The sequence below is a fragment of the Labeo rohita genome, chromosome 16 (genome assembly GCF_022985175.1).
Source record: "Labeo rohita strain BAU-BD-2019 chromosome 16, IGBB_LRoh.1.0, whole genome shotgun sequence".
In the NCBI taxonomy this organism is placed as follows: Eukaryota; Metazoa; Chordata; class Actinopteri; order Cypriniformes; family Cyprinidae; genus Labeo; species Labeo rohita.
This window is the reverse complement of record NC_066884.1, coordinates 4520371-4546452: the sequence shown is the minus strand read 5'-3', so window position 1 is coordinate 4546452 and position 26082 is coordinate 4520371. Positions and strand designations below refer to the sequence as shown.

The 26082-nt window shown below is 32.6% G+C and overlaps 1 protein-coding gene across 1 annotated transcript in view; it reads right to left on the bottom strand.

The window, feature by feature from the left end:
• Positions 1–5634: 5634 nt before the first annotated feature.
• The window catches only part of eif3ha (eukaryotic translation initiation factor 3, subunit H, a), an 81169-nt gene continuing 60721 nt past the window's right edge, over positions 5635–26082 (bottom strand). Inside the window, exons 5-8 of the mRNA XM_051131758.1 lie at positions 24667–24816; positions 15641–15761; positions 7722–7854; positions 5635–5860 (exon numbers count right to left, since the gene is read on the bottom strand). Coding sequence (XP_050987715.1) covers positions 5763–5860; positions 7722–7854; positions 15641–15761; positions 24667–24816 — 502 coding nt within the window. The 3' untranslated portion in view covers positions 5635–5762. The remainder of the gene's footprint in view (positions 5861–7721; positions 7855–15640; positions 15762–24666; positions 24817–26082) is intronic.

Sequence of the window (26082 nt, the reverse complement as noted above, 5' to 3'; positions counted from 1 at the left end):
GAGAGTGAGAGAGATTAAGTATGTGAATTACCCAGGGTTGCCAAGTCCGCAGTTTTCCCGCAGAATTGGGTTACTTTACCACTGTTGGCGCTGGTTGTTTTTATGTCCACGGGTTGAGGTGACCCCAGTAATGTGATATTTTTCCCTTCGGACTGCAAATTTTACCACGGGGACCTCGACAAAAATGTGTATTTTACCCCAGGAATGGGATTTGAAATCCGATTGGGCGGGTTTTTGTTGTAAAAATTGTTTGGCAGCAGCTTCTCTACTAGTAGTGACAGTAAGTTCATTTTCTTCGAGAACAGCACCGTTGTTACCTCGCTTGTGAGAAATGTCATGTAGTTTTTAAGTTGCTAAACTATTTTACTGATAAAATCGTCAGAGTAGGGCTAACAACATTAGGGCATATGTTTACATATGTGCAAACTGTGTTCATCTGTAAGGGAGAGAGGGAGCGGGGTAAATAATATGTGTGCTTTCCGAACATAAAAGTTCATTTTTAAGGCAAAAAGATGAAAAAAAAATCTGTCGTTTTTATCCTATTGTTTACTGTATTTATTTGCTTGTTTTTTGGTCTTATTTGCTTGGGTTTTTGCTGTTTTAGGCTGTAAGGTCTTTTGAATCGGTTAAAAAAAAAAAAAAAAAATCAGTGTTCTATCGCACTAGTTTGGAAATTGCAACTTCCAGAGTGGAACGGAACGCAGCATCAAATAAGTTCAAAATATTATAATTTATACGTATATAGATTATCAACAAAATATATCAAACATGAATACAATTCAAGGATATTTATCTACATGCAAAAATAGCATTTAAACTCATGTGAAAACACCATGCAGTGACAAATGACAATAAATCAATTAAATCCATTTTCGGAACGGTTTAGAAATCTGCAGCATTCTGTCGCACGATTCCAAAAATAAAGTTCGAAATTCTGAATTCATAGAATGCAGCATTAAGTTAAAGAAATAATCATATTTATGTGTACCACTATATAAAAATATGAAAAAATGAATAGATATTTATCTACATACACTAACAGCTAATAAAAAAATAATGATTGACAGCAAGAGCAAATTAATGAATTGATGTTTGGAATGGTTCAAAATTCGGCAGCGTTCTATCATAGTATTCCAAAAAGGATGTTGGAAATTCCGAATTTGTCAGGGGAATGGAATGCAGCATCAATTTAGTTCAAGATATACATAGTCCAGATCTAAATTAAAAGATTCGCGATACGCGATCCGATTGGAGCGCATCATTTTGCGAGGAAAAACTCACTGCCGGAGTTTCAAAGATCTCCGTTGATACTGTGTTCTTTGCTCGCTGTCTCTTTATGTATTCATTGTTTGAATAGCCTAACAGTGGAAATGAAACAATTGCAATTAATAGGTCTAACTTAGATACAATGTTTTCCTTTTAAACTGTGATCACGTTAGACACAGTTTCCGTCGTATTAAAACATTTCATGACATGACATTCATTATCTGGTACATGCCTAAAAAGACGGGTTTATAATGTGCATTGTTAACAGATTATACCTCCGTTTATGGAGAAAAAAAGTTTTCAAAAGCAACAAGTTTGACCCGCAAAAACCAGCTAATGACCAGCTTAAACCAGCATCAAAACCTACCTAACCAGCATTCCAACATCAAAACATACCTACCAGCATATGCTGTTTTTTTCACCAGGGCTAACGGCATTTAAATTCATATAAAAACACACTAATTGACGACAAGAACAAATGAATGAATTGATATTTGGAATCCTTCAAAATTCGGCAGCGTTCTATCTTACTATTCCAAAAAGTCGGAAATTCCGAATTCGTGAGTGGAACGGAATGCAGCTTTAAATAATATTTATGTGTAGCAAAATATCAAATAATTTATCAAAACATGAATAAACTTACATTAATAGTATGTAAATTCATATAAAAACAGTCTGATTGACAAGAACAACAAATCAATGAATCGACGTTTGGAACGGTTCAAAGAATCGCCAGCGTTCTATCACACTAGTCCAATTAGGAAGTTGAATATTCCGAATTCTAGAGTGGAACTAAATAAACGTAGGTGTTCTGCGCTGTCATTGTACCCTATGAAGAAAAAAAAAACAAGTGCTGTAAAGTGGGGTCGCCTATAAAGCCAAGTCAATCATGGGTTTATCCTCTCTATCAGCCACTTGCAGCTGACAAAACGCTTCCCTCAGGACGTGTGGGGGAAAGCCACTCGTCATAATTATCCCAGACAGTTTAGGTCAGTCTGTATTAAGCGGCTTGTGCTTTATGGCGAAGAGTCCCGCAACATGGTGGGTATAAAAAAAAATGCATCGCTTTCTTTCTGACTGGCATAAATTCTTTCAAGGATCCTGACAGCCTTATGTGTCACGAGCGGGATGAGCGCATGACAGCTGTTTATGATAAAACCACATGGTGGATTTAAGTGGTGTGTTGAATGTTACAGGAGGCGTTATGAAAGGGTTTGAAACACACGCACCAGAACATACGATCTCCCAGCCCACTGTATTTTTTCTTGTCTTAATCGGCAATCTTTCGTATTCCTCCTCATCACGCAAATCCTTCATTCATCTTTCCCACCCACACCTTTGCTAAATCAATATTTTCTTTAGGTTTTGAGGATTTACAAGATTACTTTTAGAAGGGTGGGGGGAAACTCTTCTCGGCGCCTATCGCTTGTGCATAGAGATTCTGCAGTTGCCATGGCAATTTCACAGTGGAAGGGAAAAAAAGTAAGAGTCATGACTTAACAGCGAGATAACTCGTTTCATTTTATTAAGCCGAGGCATTGTCCATCATTACTGACAAGCTGATTTGAACAGCGCGGCCCGAGCAGCTGCTGTTTTAATCAACGTGACATATTTCAATAGGTCGCGGTAACACGGGCCTCGAGTTGCCACACCGAAAGCGACGCGAGGTCTCTGAGCTAAAGGAGCGACGAAGACCTACGTAAACACCTTAAGGATGAACGACAAACCTGGGAACACCGAGTTCTGCCGGGTTCCTAACAAAATATGGAGTACATTTTCGAAGTTTGTTTTGCTTATACAACTTGTTTTCAGGAGAAATGGACATCACACCCTAGGTGTCAACGACTAGATGATGCTGGAAGGATACTTGCATAGTAAGATGCCTTCTAAGTATCCTTTTTTGATCGTTTAATATACTAAAAAAGAAAAAGAAACCCAACCAATCCATGAATATTTCCATTTATGCGCCCACTAAAACAAGTTAAGAACTGGTTTAAAGCTAATAGCAAATTTGGCATGCAATTAATAATTGATAAAAATAAAAATGATGGTGATAATCAGTGTTGGGGGTAACGCATTACAAGTAGCGCGAGTTACGTAATAGGATTACTTTTCCAAGTAACTAGTAAAGTAACATTACTTTTTAATTCACAAGTATCAGTTACTTTTTCACATAAGTAATGTTGAGAGAAATCGGGAGTAAGATGTTGCTTTAGTTCTAGAATAAATGTGAACATTCATTGACTCATCTCACTCACAAAAAAAAAAGTTTTCCTTAAAATTAATAAAAACATTAAATGCAACTCAGAATATGATGCAAACCTGCAATTATTAAATGTGTTAAATAATACAAATTTTTATGTATTTAAGCCCGTTATTTTAACCAATGTCTTTGCTGCTGACCTTCCATGATCAAATTCAACCATATTATAAAGCAAAAATTACTCAAGATAAACTAACATTTGTTGTTCTTTTTTCTTCTTCTGCACTCTACTGTACAGACGTAAATTTACTACAGCCTGAGGCTTTTGGTGTGAACACTTTTACATTTGCCCAAAATAGAACTTTTTAAATTAAAAACAAACAAGTATGCCCTGCCCAGATTTAGACAGTAACGCAAAAGTAACGCAACTCATTACTTTCCATAAAAAGTAACTAGATAACGTAATTAGTTTCTTTTTTTAGGGAGTAACGCAAAATTGTAATGCATTACTTTTAAAAGTAACTTTCCCCAACACTGGTAATAATAAATAGTAATAATGATATTAACAAATTATTTAATTAAATATGAATAGCAATTTCTGTCATATTAAACTATATTGCTGCTGTGTACATCCAGACTAATGTAACAAAAATGCATATATTTACATTGAAATAAAATGTGTAAAAACTACAGGCTAACAAGCGACGCCTTTGTCTGCAAATTAATGTTTCACCCACGCAGTGCTGCCAATATAAATTATTATACTCCAAGGGTGTTAAAACTTGGGTATAATCTATAAAAGAACCAACTAACACTTATTAGCTCACCAAGTGAACTCAGCCATCAATTGCAATCATAAATGTGATTTAAAAAGGCTATATATAGCTCACTGATGCTTCAGAAGGAAAAAACGATGCATTGAAAACTTTTGAACAGAGTGAAAATGTGTACTTTATTTCTTGCCTAAATATATTTTTTAAATTTAGTACTACTTCAGAAGCTACTTACATGATTCTCAAAAAAACAAACAAAAAAAACCCCCCTGATCTGTAAATTCCAAAAGTTTTCACCCCCTAGCTCCTAATGCATCGTTTTTCCTTCTGGAGCATCAGTGAGCGTTTGAACCTTCTGTAATAGTTGCATGTGAGTCCCTCAGTTGTCCTCAGTGTGAAAAGATGGATCTCAAAATCATACAGTCATTGTTGGAAAAGGTTCAAATGCACAGAAACACTGAAACACCAAAGAATTTGTGGAACCTGAAGGATTTTTCTGAAGAACAAGATAGTTTAACTGTTTAGGACAAACAAGAGACTCATGAACAACTATCACTAAACAACAAAACACAGCTGTGGATCATTCACAGTATTAAGAATCAAGTGTATGTAAACTTTTGAACAGGGTCATTTTTCTAAATTCAACTATTATTTTTTTTGTGGACTATATTTAAACACTTTATGTGAAATATCTTATTCAGGTCAGTATTAAATAAAAAGAAAATAACATGCATTTTGCATGATCTCTCTAATTTTGTGAAATAACATTTTGCAGATTCTGCAAGGTGTATGTAAACTTTTGACCTCAACTGTATACAACAGTATACATGAATGCATTTTATAATACACTGATAGCATTAAAATAGTAATATATTTCAGTCCTAATCATGTTCATGCATTATAAACCTAAGGCTATTATTTTAGCTGAGAGAGATTTTGATTAAGTGTGCAGCCCTAATAGCTAATAATATTACGCAATATTCTGAACTGAAACAGAATAACATGGGTAATTTTGAATGATGGGATAATTTTGAATGCATGATCCCTCCGATCGCACATAATCGCTCTTGCTTTCTTAGAAGTGACATGAAAATCTTTACATCCCAAAGACAGCATTCTGCGGTGCGGATAACCTGCTGTGGAAGAACATGAGCGAGAAATGCACCGCTGTAAGCCGTTGACAGTGCACAATTATTTGTGATTAAAGCCGATCCAACAGCCTCATTAAAACACCCAAAACTAGAGTCATTTAGTGCACAAGCCCAGTGTGAAAGCACATCAGAAAGTGAACTTCAATGGTATTACCAGTTTATTTCCAGCTTTGCCATGTAATCAGACAGCAGGATTCTTCACACATATGCTGCAACTTAGATAATGAATAAGAATCAGGCATTGAGAGATGCATACATCTTTATTGTACAAATTACAAAAAATCTGTTCAAGATCTCCCTTAAGCTCATTAGAATGGTTTGAAGGTTAGAGATGGGAAAAAGGCAGATGCACCACTCCGTTTCATCTCTCTAGCTGCTGTGGCCCTGCAGTGCTTCTGCCATGAAGAGTTTTCCAAGGTTCTGCGAGGTAAACTCCTTAATGTTCTGACAGTAGTTGTTGATTTGTCCTTGTGAAGAAGCAGAAGGAAACAAATTAATTATATACAACAAGACCAAGAGATATTGATTATTCAACTGGAGCGACTATTTACACCCGGGAGTAAATAGCACAAGCCAAACAGCAATGATCTGGTGAAGCCAGACAAACTGCAAGAAAATGAGAGTTTGATGGCAAGGACTTGGCGTTTATAACAGCAGTTCTCAATCCTGGTCCCACGGGACCTGAACACTGCACATTTTAACACTCTGGTGCTCTTTGGTCATTTTGGACTGAAAAATTTAACTTTTTTTTTATAGAATTGTTTTAGTTCATCTGAATGGTACGAAACTTGGTAAAGGTTTTAGCACTTGCTATGTGAATACACACACACAAAACATGGTTAGACATGGACATGATTAGAGAAGGTTGAACAGTCCTGAAAAAAATAATTAATAAAAAAAAAATTAAATTTGTTATTTGTATCTTGCAATTCTGACTTTATAACTCGCAGTTTACTTCACAGAATTCGGACTTCATTTCTCAGAATTGCAAGTTTATATCAGGCAATTGTAAGTTTATATCATGCAATTCTGACTTCATTTCACATAATTGCATTTATATACAATTCTGATTTTATAACTCGAGTTTATATCGCAATTCTAAAAAAAAAAAAAAAAAAAAAAAAAAAAAAAAGTCAAAACTGCAAGCTCATATGCACAATTCTGACTTTATAACTCGTAATTGCGAGTTTATATCTTGAAATTCTGACTTCATTTCTCATAATTGCAAATTTATATATAATTCTGACTTTATAACTCGCAATTGCAAGTTTATATCTTGAAATTCTAAGAAAAAAGTAAAAATTTTATATTGATATTCTGACTTTATAACTCACAACTGCAAGATTATTTTTTTTTTAATATATTTCATTGTACTTAATTATTTAATTGTATTGAAATATTAAATTGGAAAAAAAAAAAAAAAAAAAAAAAAAAAAAATCAAACATCTGGTTCAGGTCATGGAGACAAAAAAAATGAGCTTATGGTATAAATCAGGCATGTAAGAAGGACATCCAAGGTTTGTTTGTTTTTTTTGTTTTTTTTGCAAATTCTGCTTATTTGATATGTCAGGGTAATGGTATTTAAAATCAACTGTAGCACACATCAATAATGTTCTGCACTGTACGCCACTGTGGAGTTTCACAGCTGCATAATTTCCAGATTTCCCTCCCAAAAAAAAAAACTATAAATAATATTGTTATATTTCTTATTATGAATAAATGCGTTTCTTAAATATTATTTATTTAAACTTATTTATTTATTTTTTACACAATATTGGCAATGCAGCTTTTAAATAAATAAAAATAAGTAAATATATTAATAAAAAAATTGTGTGTGTAAAATACTTATCTTCAAAAAAAAAATAAAATAAAAAAAATCATTAAAAATCTGAGGTACTTGCCCAACTGGGACAGCGGAGAAAAACAAAACAAAACAAAACAAACAAAAAAAAAAAACAACAAATGTTGAACCCTGACTACATTTAGAAATGGACAAAATTAAGCTTAATTAAATAAAATTAATCATGTTGATGGGGGAAAATAATATTGGCAACCTCTGTACTTAATCATCCTCTTCTGAGATGATGGTTGTCCGATACATGAGGGCAAATCTAACTGCGACTCCATCGGGATAAGAACATGGTGTGAAGATTTAAGACCTGCAGTTATTCCCGTTCCCATTTAAACTGATCCATTCATTGCTGAATTGATCAATGCATGGATCGATTCTTCTAGACAGCGGACTATAAATTTCCAACGCCCTGCAGTATATGCTGGAAGAAAAAAGCCGTTTAACTGAGGGTGAATGGCTGTTGACCCCCCGGGTACCTGCGATGAGGAGCGTGTCCATGCGCGGAGGCGCCTGCGGAGGTTTGAACATCTTACTGATGTCTTCTTCCGGTAGCGGGGGCTCTCCGCGACTCTGCCGCTGGGCGTTTTCCTGCTGCCTCCTTTGGAGATACTAGAGGATGCAGAAAAGAGAAAATGAGCTAGAAACTTTTCACGGAGGAATTTGGAGTGACCCGAGCAGCGTCAAAAAAAGAGAAAAGGTTTTCAAAGACGGAAACAGAACCAGAATGGAATAAAGGAAAGAAGGATTGCAATTTCCAGCAACAGTGCTGGCATCCAATAGCCATGTTTCTGGCGAGTTCAGGGTGTCATCTGAAGAGCAAGTCAGATCATCCCTAAGAATACAGATGCATTTCTGGGCATCAGAACACTTGAGGATCACTGCATGCTGTGACGCTTTGTACCGAAAACTTATTCAAGCATGAGTTCAAGAGGGAGATGGGTGAAATGAAGGTATATACAGTGCAAAGGGCAGAGCAGAATCATTTTTGTCCCAGTGTACTTTTTGAATTGAATTACTACATTAAGAACCAAATAAAGTCTAGAAAAAAAAAAAGAAAAAAAAAAAAAAAAAAAAGAGGTGTAAAGAACACAGAGAAATGAAAAAAAAAATTATAATAAAAAAAATAAATAAATGAAGGGGAGAAATAAATGAAATACATATAGAAATAAGACAAATAATAATAATAATAATAAGATAAAATAAAAAAGGTAAATAAAATAAAATTACAAATGAAGATATTAGAGAGACTAAAAAGGATAATTAACTAAAAATTAATAAGAGGTATTCAATTAAAATTAATCATTAAAAAGGTAAAGGTAAATAGAGGAGAAAAGCAAAAAAATATATATATGAAATGGGAACAAAAGAGAAATAGAATGAAAAAAGAGGAAAAAAGAAATGCAAAAGAAATTAAAAAAAAAAAACACATGAGAATTACAGGATAGTAAAAAGGAGAATAAAAAGGATAGTTAACTACATGTAGGAAGTATAAATAAGATAAATAAATACAAGAAATAGAAATGGGAACAAAAGAGAAATAAAATAAAACATAAAAATACATGAAGAATTACAGGAATAAAAAAGGAGAATAAAAAGGATAGTTAACTACATTTAAGAGGTACAAATAAAAAGTTAAATAAATACAAGAAATAGAAATGGGAACAAAAGAGAAATAAAATAAAGAGAAATAAAAAAAATAAAAATAAGAATTACAGAGGAATAAAAAAATGAGAATAAAAAGGATAGCTAACTGCATTAAAGAGGTATAAATAAAAAGTTTAGAAAAAAAAGACAAGAAATAGAAAGAAATATGGAACAAAAGACAAATAAAAAGAAATAAAATAAATAAGAAAAAGAAATATACAAAATAAATATACATGAAGAATGACAGAGGAATAAAAAGGATAGTTAAATACATTTAAGAGGTATAAATAAAAAAGTTAAATACAAGAAATAGAAATGGGAAGAAAAGAGAAGTCAAGTAAAAAGAAATAAAAAATAAAAAATAAATAAAAAGAAATATAAAAAAATGAAGTATTACAGAGAAATAAAAAAAGAGGAATGAAACAAAACGAGATATAAATAAAAAGATAAACAAATACAAGAAATAAAAAAGGATAAGCTAAATAAAATTAACTGGTAAATTAAAACAGGACTAAAAATAAAATAAAAAAAATGCAAAGAATGAAGAAAAAATTGATTATTAATAATAGAATCAAGAAAATAATACAATAAAGAAATATAAAGAATAAAGCAGAAATATGAGAACAATAAATAGAAAAAAAAAAAAAAAAAAAATCAAGTAACAAAAAAAAGATTAATTATTAAACTAATAATAATTGAGAAAAGAAAGCAAACTAAATAAAATAAAATAATTGATACAGTACATCTTAAAAATTCTGCATTACAGGGGAAATGAACCGTATCACTATATCCACACTGTTAAGGTGACATAACCGCCCACCGCTAGCTAGAGTGCAGACAATACAGCAGTGTTATTACTTCAATGTACACCTTAAGGCAGGTTGATCTGACACATCCGAAACTGCAAACAGCACAGCTTGACAAGTCCTCCATTCGCCCCAGTTTTGTCAAGCTCGACCATTCAGAGGTTGTTTTTTTTTTTAAGGTGCAGTAGATCACATTTTAATATACGGTATATTCACAGAAAAACGGCGAGAGGAACTCATATCCTATTTGAGTTGGTGCGACTTATGTCACCGTTGAGGATACCGGCCATTTTTGTTGAAATTAGGCATATGATTTAGGAACGCAAACTGCCAACACAGCGGCAATTCTCTTTGATATTAAATGGTGATTGATGCGGGTCATTTGGTTTATATGGTTCACCCGGGGACCGGCGTGCGAGAGGCTGTGTGGAGGCGGAGACGGGAAGGATATGATCGATGACAACAGTAATTACGGCAGATTTCAGCGCGCTTGATATAGGAGCCGTTGCGGCGACCCGATCGTGACCGAGTCGCCGGGGTCTGGCCTCATTTACGCCGCCGTTTGAGGGCACCCTTTAAATTTCTTTGAAGGGATCAACCATCCTGTCAAACAGGAAGTGCTAATGGTCTAATAAACACTGTAGGCTCACTGGAGAAACGTCCCCCTGATTACAAACTGCGTTTTGTTCTAGAAGAAGCCAATGTTTTTCAAAGTGCTAATGAGGCAAGAGCAACAGGCGAAACGCAGAGAGAAAAAATTCAATATTTCGCAAAAATAAAATCATTTATGCACCATGAAGCCATTTTAAAACCAACCTCGATTTAGACCAAAGGGAGAGGTTTAGTGGACTGTCTTAGGGGCTCTTTTTAATATAATGAAAATGAATGAGGATGGAAAAACTTTCAATTACACAAATTGATCATTTTAAAACACTGTCATTTTAGGATCAAGTATATACTATTATAGTACTCATTAATGTTTTAATTCGCTTTTATTCCTGTATTTTAATGTTGCATTTTAGTTTTAGTATTTATGTTCTTTTGTCATTTTTACTAGTCTTTTTTTATTCTATTTAGGCTTACTTTTCATTTCAGTTTTTTTGTCATTTTAGCATGTCTTAAACATTGTTTAAATTTCTTTTATTTCTCACATTTACTTTTTGATTTTCTCCTCTATTTCATCTTTTTAATTTTCTACACCTCAGTAAATTATCCTTTAGTCTCCTTTTTGTTTCTCTTCATTTATTTTATTTTTTCCCTATTTTTCTCATTTTAGCTTATTAGTTTTCTTTATTTCTCTATGTATTTCATTTATTTCTCCACTTATTTTTGTTTATTTCATTTCATTATTATTCTCAGTTTTATTTATTGTTTTAATTTTTTAATTTCTATTTAGCTGTAGTTTTATTTCAGATTTATTTTTTTAGTAAATTTAGTACTTTAGCTTAATCATTTCTAATTTTAGAATTATGTATATAGTATTATGGTATTCATAAATATTTTTAATTAGTTTATTTTTATATTTTCAGGTTTCATTTTAGTTTAAGTTAGTAACTTTACAGTTTTTATTTTATTCTTCATATATGTTTTTTATATTTCTTTTTATTTTTTATTTCTCTATTTTTTCCCATTTCTATTTCTTGTATTTATTTATTATATGTATTTCTATTATTGTATTTCTAATGTATTGCTAAATGCAGTTAACTATCATTTTTATTTTCTTTTACTCCACCGTAGTTCTCTTCATGTGCATTTCTTTTTATTTTTTACGTTTCTTTTATTTCCCTTTTTATTTCTCGTTTGTTTCCATTTTTCACATTGTTTGCCTTTTCTCCTATTTATTTTATCTTTTTAATTTTCTACACTTCTAATTAAGTTACCCATTATTTTTAGTCTCCTTTTTGTTTCTCTTCATTTATTTTATTTTATTCCCCACTTTTTATTTTACTTAATTAATTTTCTAATTTTTTTAATTTAATTAATTATTTTTAAGTTTGTCCTTTTTTATTTCCTTTTTTATAGTACTTCAGCTTAAACTTATTTTACTTCAGGCAAAACTTCTGATGCTGTCAACTTGGAAAATAATAAATAAAGTAAAATAAAACCACATGACCTTCATTCTAATCGGAAAACATGTTCGAAAAAAAAAATATTACACTTGTAGGGCAAAAAAGGGCATATTTTATCTTTAAATTTTGGCCCTTTCCTCATCCAAAGCCATCGAATGGTTTAAAAAGACTTGGAAATATAATGTTTAATTTAAACAGACCATTTCTAAGCATTTTCTTTTCATTTTTAAAGCTTAACAGCCTCATTCGGTTTAATATGGTAAACAGTGGCTTGGACATTCTATAAAATATCTCCTATTGGATTACATAAAAAACGACAAACAAAAAAAGCCAAACGAATGTGTCATTTTGTGTGAAGTATTTCTTTAAGGGCTTTTGCATTTTATCCAGGCATTTCAACTAAGCTACTTTCTCTTTAATTAACATCTGTGGGCTCATTTCGCTGTTGAAGACCATCACGGTTTTTTCTTTTTTTAAGCAAGCTCTCCAGGGTAGAGAACAAGCAGAGAAACAAACTTTGACAAATGTGCAACCGCTCCAGCCGTTTCTGTCATATTCATAGCGTGACAACATGTTATCATGGAGCGTCTTGAAAAATAGGGTTCGGCGTTATCTGATTTCAAGGGTGGCCTCTCTTCAAATGATCCTGCTGTACTTACATAAGGTCAAATATAACACAGCTCCATACAAAATGAACCCAGAAGCGTCCTGTGCTATTTCACGCTGCTCTTTCTGTGTTCAGGTGGTGCTCAGGACACATGTTTACAAAATGCCTGCAATGCAAAAACCTGAAAATGTCAAGGGCATTTTGGCCGATTTGTCCGCCTGGCGAAATGGATAAAATTATGAATCTGAAGCGGGTAAGGATTGTAAATTAGATGGTCCTCCTGAACTCTAAATAATCTATTGAGCAGTTTTATCTCAGGCAGAGAGCGACGTCAGCCATTTACGGTACGGGTCATTCATAGCATGCAGCACGTTTTCATATCCCCATTGGATGAAACATTAAATTTACAATGTCAAAGATTAACTAAATTACATTAGTTTTCTTTTATTGAAATATAACGATTAAGTGAACATAAGGCAGACTTTAGTAGTGAAGTAATTTCACTACTTAAGTTTGACTGCATGTCATTTCTGTCATGTTCCCAGGTGCTGCACGCACTTATAACATAAAAAACTGGCAATTTTATTACTCAGAAGAAATACTCAGAGTTTTAATAAATAAATAAAAGTTTTTAATTCAATTTATAGCAGTGTTATTTTCGTATTGTCTATACACTTCTAAAGTATTTATTAATATTTTGATTCAGCTTTTTTTATATTTTCAGTTTTTAATGTGCTTTTTTCAACATTTCTATTTAGATTTAATTTGTTTCAGGTTTTTTTTTGGTCATTTTAATATGTATAAAAACTGTTTTAGTTAGTTGAGGCAACATTCATCGTTTTTTTTTTCAGATTTTTAAGTCTGTATTTTAATTGTATTTATATTTTATTTAAAGTTTATTTATTTTAAGTGCTACTTTAATTACTTTAAAGTGTTAGTAATTATGCTATATGTATGTGTCATTTTCTAATATTTCTATTTCAATTTATTTGTTTTATTTAATTTTTTTTTAGTTATGTATAAAACTCATTTCGTTTCAGTTAGTTGAGGAAACATTTGTAATTTTTAAAATTAAGTCTACAGCAGGGGTCACCACACTCGGTCCTGGAGGGCCGGTGTCCTACAGAGTTTAGCTCCAACCCTAATCAAACACACCTGAACCAGCTAATCAAGGTCTTAATAGGTATAATTGAAACTTCCAGGCAGGCGTGTTGAGGCAAATTGGAGCTAAACTCTGCAGGACACCGGCCCTCCAGGATCAAGTTTGGTGATCCCTGGTCTACAGTTTTCAAGCATTTATATTTATTTCGGGTTTATTTATTTTAATTTAAGTTTTAATAATTATGCTATATGCATTTATTTTTTTATCCTAATATTTCTATTTAGATTTATCTGTTTCAGTTTTATTTTTATTTGAATTATTTGTTCATTTTAGTATGCATTAAAACTTGTCAACATTTGTTGTTTTTAAGATTTGTCTACATTTTTCATGTATTTATATTTGACTTCAGGAGTATTTATTTTAATTTAAGTTTAGTAATTATGTACATGCATGTCATTTTTTTCACAATATTTCTATTTAGACTTAATTTGTTATATTTTTGTTTTATTTTAGTATGTATTAAAACATATTCCATTTCAGTTGTCATTTTTAAGATTTAAGTCTTTTTTCATGTATTTATATTTGATTTCAAGTCTATTTGTTTTAAAGTTTTAGTAATTATGTTATATGCATTTGTCATTTCTATTTAGATTTAGTAGTATGCATTAAAACTTATTCTGTTTCAGTTAGTTGTTGAGGCAACATTTTTAAGTCTACATTTTCATGTATGTTTATTATTTGTTCAGGTTTATTTTTAAGTTTTAGTATTTATGCTATATGCATGTATCATAATTTTCCCCCCAATATATTTAGATTTATTTGTTTTATTTCAGTTTTATTTTAGTAATTTTAGTATGTATAAAAACTTACTCTGTTTCAGTTAGTTGTTGAGGCAATATTTGTAATTTTTAAGATTCAAGTCTACATTTTTCATGTATTTACATTTTATTTCAGGTTTATTTTAATTTAAGTATTAGTAATTATGTTATATGCATTTGTCATCTTTATTTTTTCCAATATTTCAATTTAGATTTAATTAGTTTTATTTTTAGTAATTTTAGTATGTATAAAAACTAAAAACTTGCAATTAAGATTTTTTTAAGTCTACATTTTCATGTATTTATATTTTATTTCAGATTTATTTATTTTTTAAATAAGTTTTAGTAATACTATATGCATGTAATTTTTTTAATTTTTCCCTCAGTATTTCTATTTACATTTAATTTGTCTTATTTCAGTTTTATTTGTAGTCATTTTAGTATGCATAAAAGCTTATTCTGTTTCATTTAGTTGTTGAGGCAACATTTGTAATTACGATTTTTAAGTCTAAATTTTTCATGTTTTTATTTTTTTTTTTTTTAGGTTTATTTATTTTTATGTTTTAGTAATTATGCTATATGCATTCGTCATTTTTTCCCATTATTTCTATTTCTAGATTTCTGTTTCATATAGTTGTGGCAACATTTGCAATATTTAAGATTTTTAAGTCACATCTTTTTTTAAGTCTCTTTACATCTTTCATGTATTTATATTTATTTTAGGTTTATTTCAATTAACAAAAATGGATTTTATTAGGTTTTAGTTAATCACAAAACTGATTTTTGCATCCTCTATCACTTTTAGCCCGTTTTATTTTTAACTCCCTTTAAATCACGAAAGCCAACTTAAATGACATCATCCTCCACAAAGTGACATCATTTTGGAGGGAAACCACTACCACCATTTTCTTACGCTTGCAAATTGCATGTACATTCATTATCAATAATAACGTTTACACGTCTGAGCTTGACCAGACCAGATTTCCAAAAGTCGCTTTAACAGAAACGCATCCTTAAAATACCGCATAACTAAAATGAATCCATATGCATGATGTAAAGATCTTGCACTGTGCCTTTTCTCAGTCTTTATTAGTTTTACTTTCAAACACTCAATGCATTAATATCAGTCTCTGCATTTCCTTCAAGAGCACGCATGCATCTAATCAACCCCTTCTGAACCTGTGCTCTTATTCTCAGGTATGTAATTAGACATTTCAGCCACTCTAAACAACAACTCGGGCTGAAATGGCACTGCAGTGCGTGCTTTTAAAAGCCAATTCAAGAGAGAGTGACGGCGCATCAGATCAACAGCCACCGAGGAAGAAACAGATGAGAGAAAGCAAATGTACCTGCTGCTTCTGCTGCTGCTGTTTGGTGAGGTTGCGGCAGTATGTATTGTACTTGACTATTTCTTGGCTTATGTCGTCCACGCGGTCCATCAGCAGCTGAAGGCTCTTTTCCAGGTGGTTACTATGGCAACAGATTGACAGATAGTTTAGTCAAACAAACTTTGCGTAATAAACGGCTGACTGCACATCAAAGTGTAATTGCTCCACGGTGATTTTCTATTCAATTAAAAACCTAAGATGACAGAAGCATCAGATAAGGACGACTATCTGTTCTAAATTTCCATGGATGAGGGAGACATAGCATGAGGGGTCACCAAATATCTTAAACCTTCAACAAATACGTCGGCTCTGTTCCAAAACCTATTAAGCTGCCTATGTAGGCAGCATATTAGAAGGCTGTGCCAACACAGAATCTCTTCCAAGTGCTACATATGTTGCTTTTGGACAAATTCTAAAGAATTGCATGCATCCTACATCAAGAAAGCATTCCCATAATGCCAAGCTCTTCATGCGTAAAGCGCTATTTGCACGTTACACAATAGTCACTGCCTATGTAGAGCGTGTAGAGTTGCAATTTCAGTAAGAATGCTGTCTGTGTAGGCAGTACACAGCAAGGCAGCTCACCAGGGCTTGGAACAGAGCCATTTTACCTCATACTGTAATTCCCCGAAAGCTAGGTGAATTGCTTTATTAATCAAGATTAGGCTTTCGAAGACAAAGTCATTTCCATTTTTATCTGGGGATAACGTGCAATCACAGAGCCCTTCCGAGAACATTCTGAAGCATTAGGAAAATGACACCACCCACCGAAAACACTTTGAAGATAGTAGCATGCTGTTGAAAATTGCGTTTTAAAAAGATACACTGTAAAAAATGATTCTAATTTTAATGCTAGAAGACTGTAAAAATGCTAAGATAATAAAGTTCCTTTACTATATGGGGTGAAAAATAGGTAACTCCAATAGACCTAATGAGACATCTCATGTCATTTTACAGTAAAATGCTGTTAAATGTTCTTGGAAGTAAAAAAGAATAAGCTGCCTTACATAGGGCCCTATGATTTCCATGAATTTGTCAAATTTTGGACAAATAAACCAAAAGTAGGTCTCAATATGTGACCCTGGACCACAAAACCAGTCATAAGGGTCAATTTTTCAAAACTGAAATTATACATCAGATATACATCTGAAAAAATACGTTTTCCACTGATGCATGGTTTGTTATGATAGGAAAATATTCGGCCGAGATACAATTATTTGAAAATCTGGAATCTGAGGGTGGAGAAAAAAAAAAAGAAAAAAAAAAAAAAAGTAAATATTGAAAAAATTGCCTTTAAAAGTCCAAATGAAGTTCTTAGCAATGCATATTACTAATCAAAAAGTAAGTTTTAATAGATTTACAGTAGGAAATTTACTAAATATTTTCATGGAACATGATCTTTACTTAATTTCCTAATAATTTTTGGCATAAAATAAAAATAAATAATTTTGACCCATACATTGTATTTTTGGCGATTGCTACAATTATACCCCAGCGACTTAAGACTGGTTTTGTGGTCCAGGGTCACATATAAGAGAGAAACAGAAACTCTAGAACTTACAGAGTCTTACTTCATAAGCATCTTACGGTTTCTTTTAAGAAAAACTATGGGCATATCATATACAAATTGAAAGTTACAGGTCTTCACAGCAACCTGTTAAAATAAAAGTTCAGTTTTACCTGAAGAAACTGTGACAGAAATGTATTAGTTAATGTAATGACAATACAATACTACTAATAAAATTATTGTTAAAACATTAAGGAATACTTAATATAAAGATTATTTACCAGAACATACAATATATCTCACAATATAGTTATTTTTGCTTTAAATAAGATCTTTATGACACCAACATTTTTGATGCCATATAAATTTCATAATTCTTGTCACCAGTGTCAAGAAACTAATATATTTAAACTAATATATTTATACACATTATACACACTAATATATTTTATACACAAAAAACTAATATATTTAAAAAAAAACCAAAAAAAAAAACCCTACAAACTATAGTAGAACAAATAAATAAGAAATGCTACATTGTATAAAGTAAGCAAATGTATAAAAACACTGCACATTCTGTGTAAATTAAATATATATTTCTCTCTTTTGTTGTTTGATTAACATGAATGGCAGACAACAGGAATATTAGACTGCTGTCACTTTAAGACCCGCCCAGATCCAATATACTGTTGCACATTGCATTGTTTTCTTTCTCAGCTGTTTGCTTTCACTTAAAACCTAAATTGCGGTTTTCAAGGATACTTGAAAAGATAGGCATTTTGACATACAAGTGTGTGTATTTAACCATCCAAAGCCAACGAAGCGGCAAAAATAGCTGTTTAATACCCCCGTGCTCTGTGAACACCGTCTTCATGAGTTCCTTCACTGCTAACTGCACTTCAACAGCTTAAAATGACGTTTTAAAACTGCAATGCTTAAAATTGCGTGCAAACAATAGGTTGTGACTACGTAGCATAATAACGTCTAATGAGTGTGTAACCACAATCAAGACGATAGTCCAAAATCTGACAAATTTCTACTGGTTAATCGTCAGTATATTATAAAGGCAAAAACTTTTTTTAAAAAACTCTTGATTTATGCAATTTGGTATATTAACATTAAATTAGTGAAGAACATTAAGAAATAACTTAATTCTTTAAAATATTATTTGGTACTGTACTTTTATGCTAAAGTTTTCTAATGAAAATTTCACTGATTTTTTTTTTTTTTTTCAGTATAAAACTAAAGATCTAGTTAAGATCAATCAGTGCAAGTTTTAGACACTAATTTGAGCTATTTTTAAGGAATATTCAACTAAGAATTAAAAATCTGTCATTTAAACCACCCTCATGTCATTTCAAACCTTTCTTCCGTGAAACAGAACATCTTAACCGTTCGTTCAAAGTAAATGATTAAAGACACTTCAAAAAGCATGCAAAAACACCATACAGATATCATTAAAACAGTTTATATGACTCATCCACTTCGTTCCAACTCTTCTGAAGTTCTGCAAACGCTTTATGTGAGTAAAAGACCACAATTTAAACCATTAAATCACTGATGACCCCTCTAGCAAGCCGTTATATGTACCAAATCATCTCAATCACTTGAGTGAGCTAGATCATCCAACGCAAACAAGTAATATTTGCTGCACAAATCAAAGAACTACTACTTTCATTAAATGAAGGAGTTTGATTTAATTGTAAGCGATCGTATGTCTTCAGACGACATAGAATCTATTGCATGAGCTGTATGGAGCACTTTCACACACCTTAGCCTACATTTCATCGTAATTGCACGGAAGTAAAGTGACCGATGGAGTCTGTGTTTCACGGGAAAAAGTAGCACTTTGGAATGACATGACAGCCAAGCAAATGAGGATGATTTTGATTTCTTTAACAGTCATCATTACATGCTTTCAAGTCTCTGTGTTTTTGGAGTGACACATCTGCTCTATAGACCTATTGGTATTTGCCAAGAAAGGAAAGGGCATCTCTGTACACAGAAAGACCGAAATTACATGCTGAATACATTATCATTATCTGCGTGCTGATGGGAAGGCTGAATGATTTCACCAGCAGGGCCTATTAAACACACTAACTCCTGGGATGTTCTGAATTACAAATGAAAGACTTGCTCAAAATGGCAAAGATTGTGCCGACTCATAAAGCATTAACTATAAAGACCAAAACACCTGCTCACATCCCAAGTATTTAGTCTATCAATTAGTCTGATTCGGAAGAGGGGCCCGAACAGCTGTGGCTGCTGGGGGAGCATAAACAGTCAGAAAAATGACATTTCCAGTTCCTACGTTCATTAAAGAGGACGAATCGCAGAGGGAGAAAATGTGATATTTCTTGCTCTTTTGAAATAAAAGAGATCAATGCACTATGTAGATCAGAGCTGGGTGATATAGCCCAAAAAATCTTGATGTTTTCCACTCTTTTGATGCAGTTCTATATATACCTTGCTATTTATCTCTGAAATGGTCTGAAAGGGTGATTTCTTTTCAATCAGAGGAACCAAACAGCCATTGTAGCCTCAATATGTCTAACACACAAAACTAAACTGCTTTTAAAAACAAGTTTAAAAACAATCAAGGCATGTTTTCCACTACATATACAAGAAAACACTTCTGAACAAAAGTTTGGCCTCTTCTTAACATAGTACATGCATTAAAATTATTACAACCTAAAATAACTTTTCTATTTTTATATATTTTAAAATGTAATTTATTCATGAGATCAGATCTGAATTTTCAGCATCATTACTCCAGTCTTGAGTGTCACATGATTCTTCAGAAATCATTCTAAAATGCTGATTTGCAAAGTTGAAAACAGCTGTGCTGCAAAATATTTAAGTCTGAAAAATATTATAGGGCCTGTATATACAGTTGAAGTCAAAAGTTTACATGCACCTTGCAGAATCTGCAAAATATTAAAGATTTATCATCAAAATAAGAGGCATTATTCAAAATGCATGTTATTTTTTTATGTTATTTTAGCTGTGTTTTTTTGTTTAGTGATAGTTGTTCATGAGTCCTTTGTTTGTCCTGAACAGTTGAACTGCCTGCTGTTCTTCAGAAAAATCCTTCAGGTCCCATAAATTCTTTGGTTTTTCAGCATGTGTGTGTATTTGAACCCTTTCTAACAGTGACTGTACAATTTTGAGAACCATATTTTCACACTGAGGACAACTGAGGGACTCATATGCAACTATTACAGAAGGTTTAAACGCTCACTGATGCTCCAGAAGGAAAAACAATGCATTAATATGGGGTTAGAATTGTTGCATAATTCCAAATAAATACATTATGATCCACAAATAAATGTAAAGCGATTGACAAAAACAAAGCATATTCACAAAATAAATAGAATGAGATCCACAAATAAATCTTAGAGTTCCACAAACATGAATTATATTCACAAGTAAAAAAATTAGAATTGCAAATAAAAAACATACTCACAAATATTTTTTTTATTTTACAAACACAACTTTGCCCGGCATTTATATGTGAATCGCGTACTGTGCATTTGTAGATCGCTGTGCGTATTTGTGGATTGCTTTCTGTGCATTTGTGGATCGCAGCGCATATTTGTGGATTGCTCTCTGTGCATTTGTAAATCGCTGCGCGTATTTGTGGATTTTGAAACATTTCAAGCGTCAAGACGCACACTGATCCACAAATGCATGGACTCCACCCACCTTCTACTTAAGCCAATCAGATACCGGCCAATTGGGGCTGACCAATCGTTGCATGTTCTCGCTCCAACCAATCACGTTTTGCCTTACGATCAGTGCAGGACCAGCCGTAATTCAGGACAATTAACCTCTTCAAAATGGACGACTAGGACAGTGGTGCTCATAACAGCATTATTGTAATAATATCTAAAATAAAACAAGTAATGTTATGTGTAATGTAATCAGTGTTTCATGTATCACTGAGTCGATGCGTGTTTTGACCGTGAGTGTGTTTAGCAAACTGGTATTCTACGGTGACCGGGAGGGGAGGTCTTCGGTTCACTTAGTTTTGTCGTGGCCACGACATATAAACTCGTGAGAACGTGATAATATAACACAGCCACGAGATATTAATTTGTGGGAACGTGATATTACATCGTGGCCACGAGAACGTTTGTCGAGGTAACGACATACTTATGCCACGACTTATGTTAAGGGAACGACATATTTTTCTAGTGGCCACGAGTTTATTGCATAAACAAACCTGCGTGACCATAGCAACCGGGGATTATCAGAGATGGATTCATTATTATTTTATTTTGAATTAATAAATTATTATATTAATTATTATAGATTATTTCATAACTTCTTTTATTGTTTTATAATATAAATTATTATATTGCACGCAATGTAAACAGCATTCATATTAAGTTTATAATGAATAAACGTTACCTAAAGTAGTCTAAATAACAGGCATACAAGAAAACATTTTTACCCATCCCTCAATCGTCTTCAAAATATTTGTATATTATTATTAGGCCATTATTATCACCATCATCTTCATCAACATCATTATTATTAGCCTATTATTATATTTTTATATTTTCCCTTCATTTCGATCTTACATAACGTTCTTATTATTATTAATAATAATAATAATAATAATAATAATAATAATAATAAGAAGAAGAAGAAGAATATACAAATATTAAATTAAATGTTTCATGTTAGTAAAAATGTTTTAAACAACTCTGATAATCCCAGGTTGCTATGGTCACGAAGGTTTGTTTATGCACGAGAAAAATATGCCGTTCCCTCATCATAATAAGACGTGGCCACGAGAAATGGATGTCCTTCCCTCAACATAGCATCTCGAGGCCACGACATCGTTACCTCGACATAACATGACGTTCCCACAAATTAATATCTCGTGGCTGTGTTATATTATCACGTTCTCACGAGTTTATATGTCATGGCCACGACAAAACTAAGTGAACCGAAGACCTCCCCTCCCGGTCACCGTAGAATACCAGTTTGCTGAACACACTCACGGTCAAAACACGCATCGACACTGATTACATTACACATAACACTACTTGTTTTATTTTAGATATTATTACAACAATGCTGTGATGAGCACCACTGTCCTAGTCGTCCATTTTGAAGAGGTTTATTTGTTCTGAATTACGGCTGGTCCTGCACTGATTGTAAGGCAAAACGTGATTGGTTGGAGAACATTCAACGATTGGTCAGCCCCACGTGGCCGGTATCTGATTGGCTTAAGTAGAAGGTGGGTGGAGTCCATGCATTTGTGGATCAGTGTGCCTCCTGACGCTTGAAATGTTTCAAAATCCACAAATACGCGCAGCGATTTACAAATGCACAGAGAGCAATCCACAAATATGCGCTGCGATCCACAAATGCACAGAAAGCAATCCACAAATACGCACAGCGATCTACAAATGCACAGTACGCGATTCACATATAAATGCCGGGCAAAGTTGTGTTTGTAAAATAAAAAAAATATTTGTGAGTATGTTTTTTATTTGCAATTCTAATTTTTTTACTTGTGAATATAATTCATGTTTGTGGAACTCTAAGATTTATTTGTGGATCTCATTCTATTTATTTTGTGAATATGCTTTGTTTTTGTCAATCGCTTTACATTTATTTGTGGATCATAATGTATTTATTTGGAATTATGCAACGATTCTAACCCCATACATTAAGAGCTGGGGGTAAAAACTTTTGAATTTGAAGATGAGGCTAAATGTAACTTATTTTGTCTTCTGGGAAACCTGTGAGTATCTGCTGTAGCTTCTGAAGGGCGGTACTAAAAGAAAGAAATCTGATATTTAGGCAAAATAGGAAAAATGAAAAAAAAAATGCATTTTGTATGATCTCTCTTATTTTGGTAAAATAATTAACATTTTGCAGATTCTGCAAGGTGTATGTAAACTTTTGATTTTTAAAACGAAAAGCATTCATCTGAAATATAACTTTTGTAACATTATAAATCTCAGGTTTGATCAATTTAACGCATCCTTGCTAAATAATACTAATAATTCTTTCTCAAAAATTGTCCCCAAACTTTTGAAAGGTATTTTAATTTTTATGCACTAATATAACAAGCAAAAGAAAAAAATATTAAATGATCTCTATGAATAGTTTTGAGTGGCAGCCTAATTAAAATCCCAAAACAATTAAATTAAAAAAGATTGAAACTGGCAGTGTGAACCAGTTCAGAAAAATAAAATCAAACAAATCTAAATCTTCAGAGTTTCAGAATGAAGTCACAGCCGCTAATTAACAGCCATATTTGCATATCAATGCAGACACAGTTTTCAACAATCTAATAGACATATACTTATTTTCCAATGCAAAAATGTCAAACTATCACAACATGTATCATTTACTCTCAAAATGGTAAAATTTACATAAAGTAGTCTAAGGTACAGTAGCAAACCAGCAATAACGAGGTTAAAAATTGCTCATGCAAGCTAAACTACAACATTCTTAGTGCAAGAAACCCTAGCATTCAGAGAAGAAATAAAATGAAGTGCTGCAGAATATGCCTCTGATATAGACTTGAATGTTTCCTCTAAACTCAACACTTAATATACTGTCCTTGAAGCTACTGGTCATATTATTTAAATTTAAAAAAGACAAAGAAATAAAAAGAAAATTCATTCTGAATGTAATGAGGCTCATTTCTGGGAACTGCTCTCCTGGAAACGGACTCGACTCAATCTGTAATAAAATTCCGTTGAATCTAACTGGATTAGGCAAATTAATTTAGAAGGGAAGGCGATTTGCAAGAGAATAAAACGTCCGGCTCCAGCTAGCAGCATTAATGATGGTCCCCGCGAAAACGTAATTTTAGGTCAGTGCCTCTAAACTGGTGGGCCGCTGGTCTGTTATCTGAGAAAAAAATGATGTTAAAAGCAAATAAAATGCAACTAACCATATAATTGGGCAAAGTAAACAGGCTTATAAACTTTTAAAAAGCACCCCTATCAGCTGTTATCGACATCCGGTCAAATTCTCAGCACAGATTCAGCTATCGCTTGGTTATGTAGTAAGACAATATTAAATGTAAAACCAATTAAAAAACAGCTTTTGGATATACTGGCAAATGAAGATGTACTAGATGCAAAAGACACACTGAAATCTGAGGTGCGATGTTTGTATTTGCATCTGCCTGAAAGCAAATGAATTCGGATGTTGTAATTGCCGGAATAAAAATCACATTTGCCGCATTTCTCTGCTCCCAGAAGGCTGGTTTTATAACAGTTTGGTTCAGGCAAGACGCAAGACCTATTTCGAGTGTCAAGATTAAACTGTGCCGTCAGGGCTTGTCAGCGTGTATTGCATTTCCTCGGTCAACTTCCTGGGCGAAACAGAGCCGTGGCAGAGAGGCTTAAAAGACACGGATTGACGAGATGAATCAGCAAATGACAAATCTTTTTCCCAAAATGGGAGCGTTGAACATAGAGGTCAGGGCAGGGGTGACACTGACCTGCTTGACAGATTGAGCAGCTCGTGCTTGTCAGCCACCGTACTCTTCTCTTGCAGATCCAGCAGCAGCACGTTTATGAGATGAGAGTTCTTGATGACGATGGGAACTTCCTCGAACATGTGCTCGTAGCCAATGCAAGCCTTCTTCAGCCTGAGAAAAACAGAAACGCAGTTACAACAAGCCATTTACACTACCATTAAAAAAATATATATTTTTAAAAACAAATTAATACTTTTATTCAGCAACAATGCATTGTTGATCAAAACAGACTTTTATGTTACATAAGATTTCTTTTTTTAAATAAATGGTGTTCTTCTGAACAACTGATGAATTAAAGAAACCTGAACAAAGCATCATGGTTTACACACAAAATATTAGACAGCGAAACTGTTTTCAACATTAATAATAATAAATGTTTCATGAGCAGCAAATCAGCATATTAGAATGATTTCTGAAGGATCATGTGACACTGAAGACTGGAGTAATGATGCTGAAAATTCAGCACTGATCACAGAAATCAATTACATTTTAAATGTTTTATGTTTTTAAATTGTAATATTTTAAAATATTACAGCTTTCACTGTATTCTTGATCAAATAAATGCAGCCTTGCTGAGCATAAGAGCCTTTTCGAATTCGTAAAAAAAATTGCTGACCCTAAACTTTTGAACAAAAATTTCTTTTTGATCATCTTTTTAAACAGATAAATGTCCAGTTTGTGTGTCCCCAATACACTTTGCATCTTGGTAATTTTTTTTATTAAAAACAGTAAAAATAATAAATGTTTAGTTTGTGTCCTTAATACAACTTGTCAATCATTGTTAATCATTAGGAGAAAGAAAGAAAGAAAGAAAGAAAGAAAGAAAGAATAAATGAATAAATAGCTTGGGTCCTCGATCTTTCCATCTTGTTAATCATTTGGAGAAACACAAGAAAAAAAATGTAAATAAATAAATAAATAAATAAATAAATAAAATGTAGTTTGTGTCCTTGATACCACTTTCCATTATTTTAATGATTTGGAGGAAAAAATAAAAATAATAAAAAATAAAATAAAATGTAGTTTGTGTCCTCGATACCGCATTCCATCTTGTTAATCATTTGGAGGATGGATAAATGAATAAAAAAAAAAAAACAAATTAATACATAACTGTGTGTCCTCAATACCACTTTTCGTCTTGTTAATGATATGGAGAAAAAATAAATAAATAAAAATAAATAAATAAATAAATGAATGTATGAATGTATGTATAGTTTGTGTCCTCTAACCACTTTTCATCTTGTTAATCATTTTGGAGGAAAAAAGAAAAATAAATAAATAAAATACATAGTTTGTGTTCTCAATTTTCCATCTTGTTAATCATTTGGAGAAAATGAAAATGAAAATAAAATAAAATAAATAGTTTGTGTCCTCAAT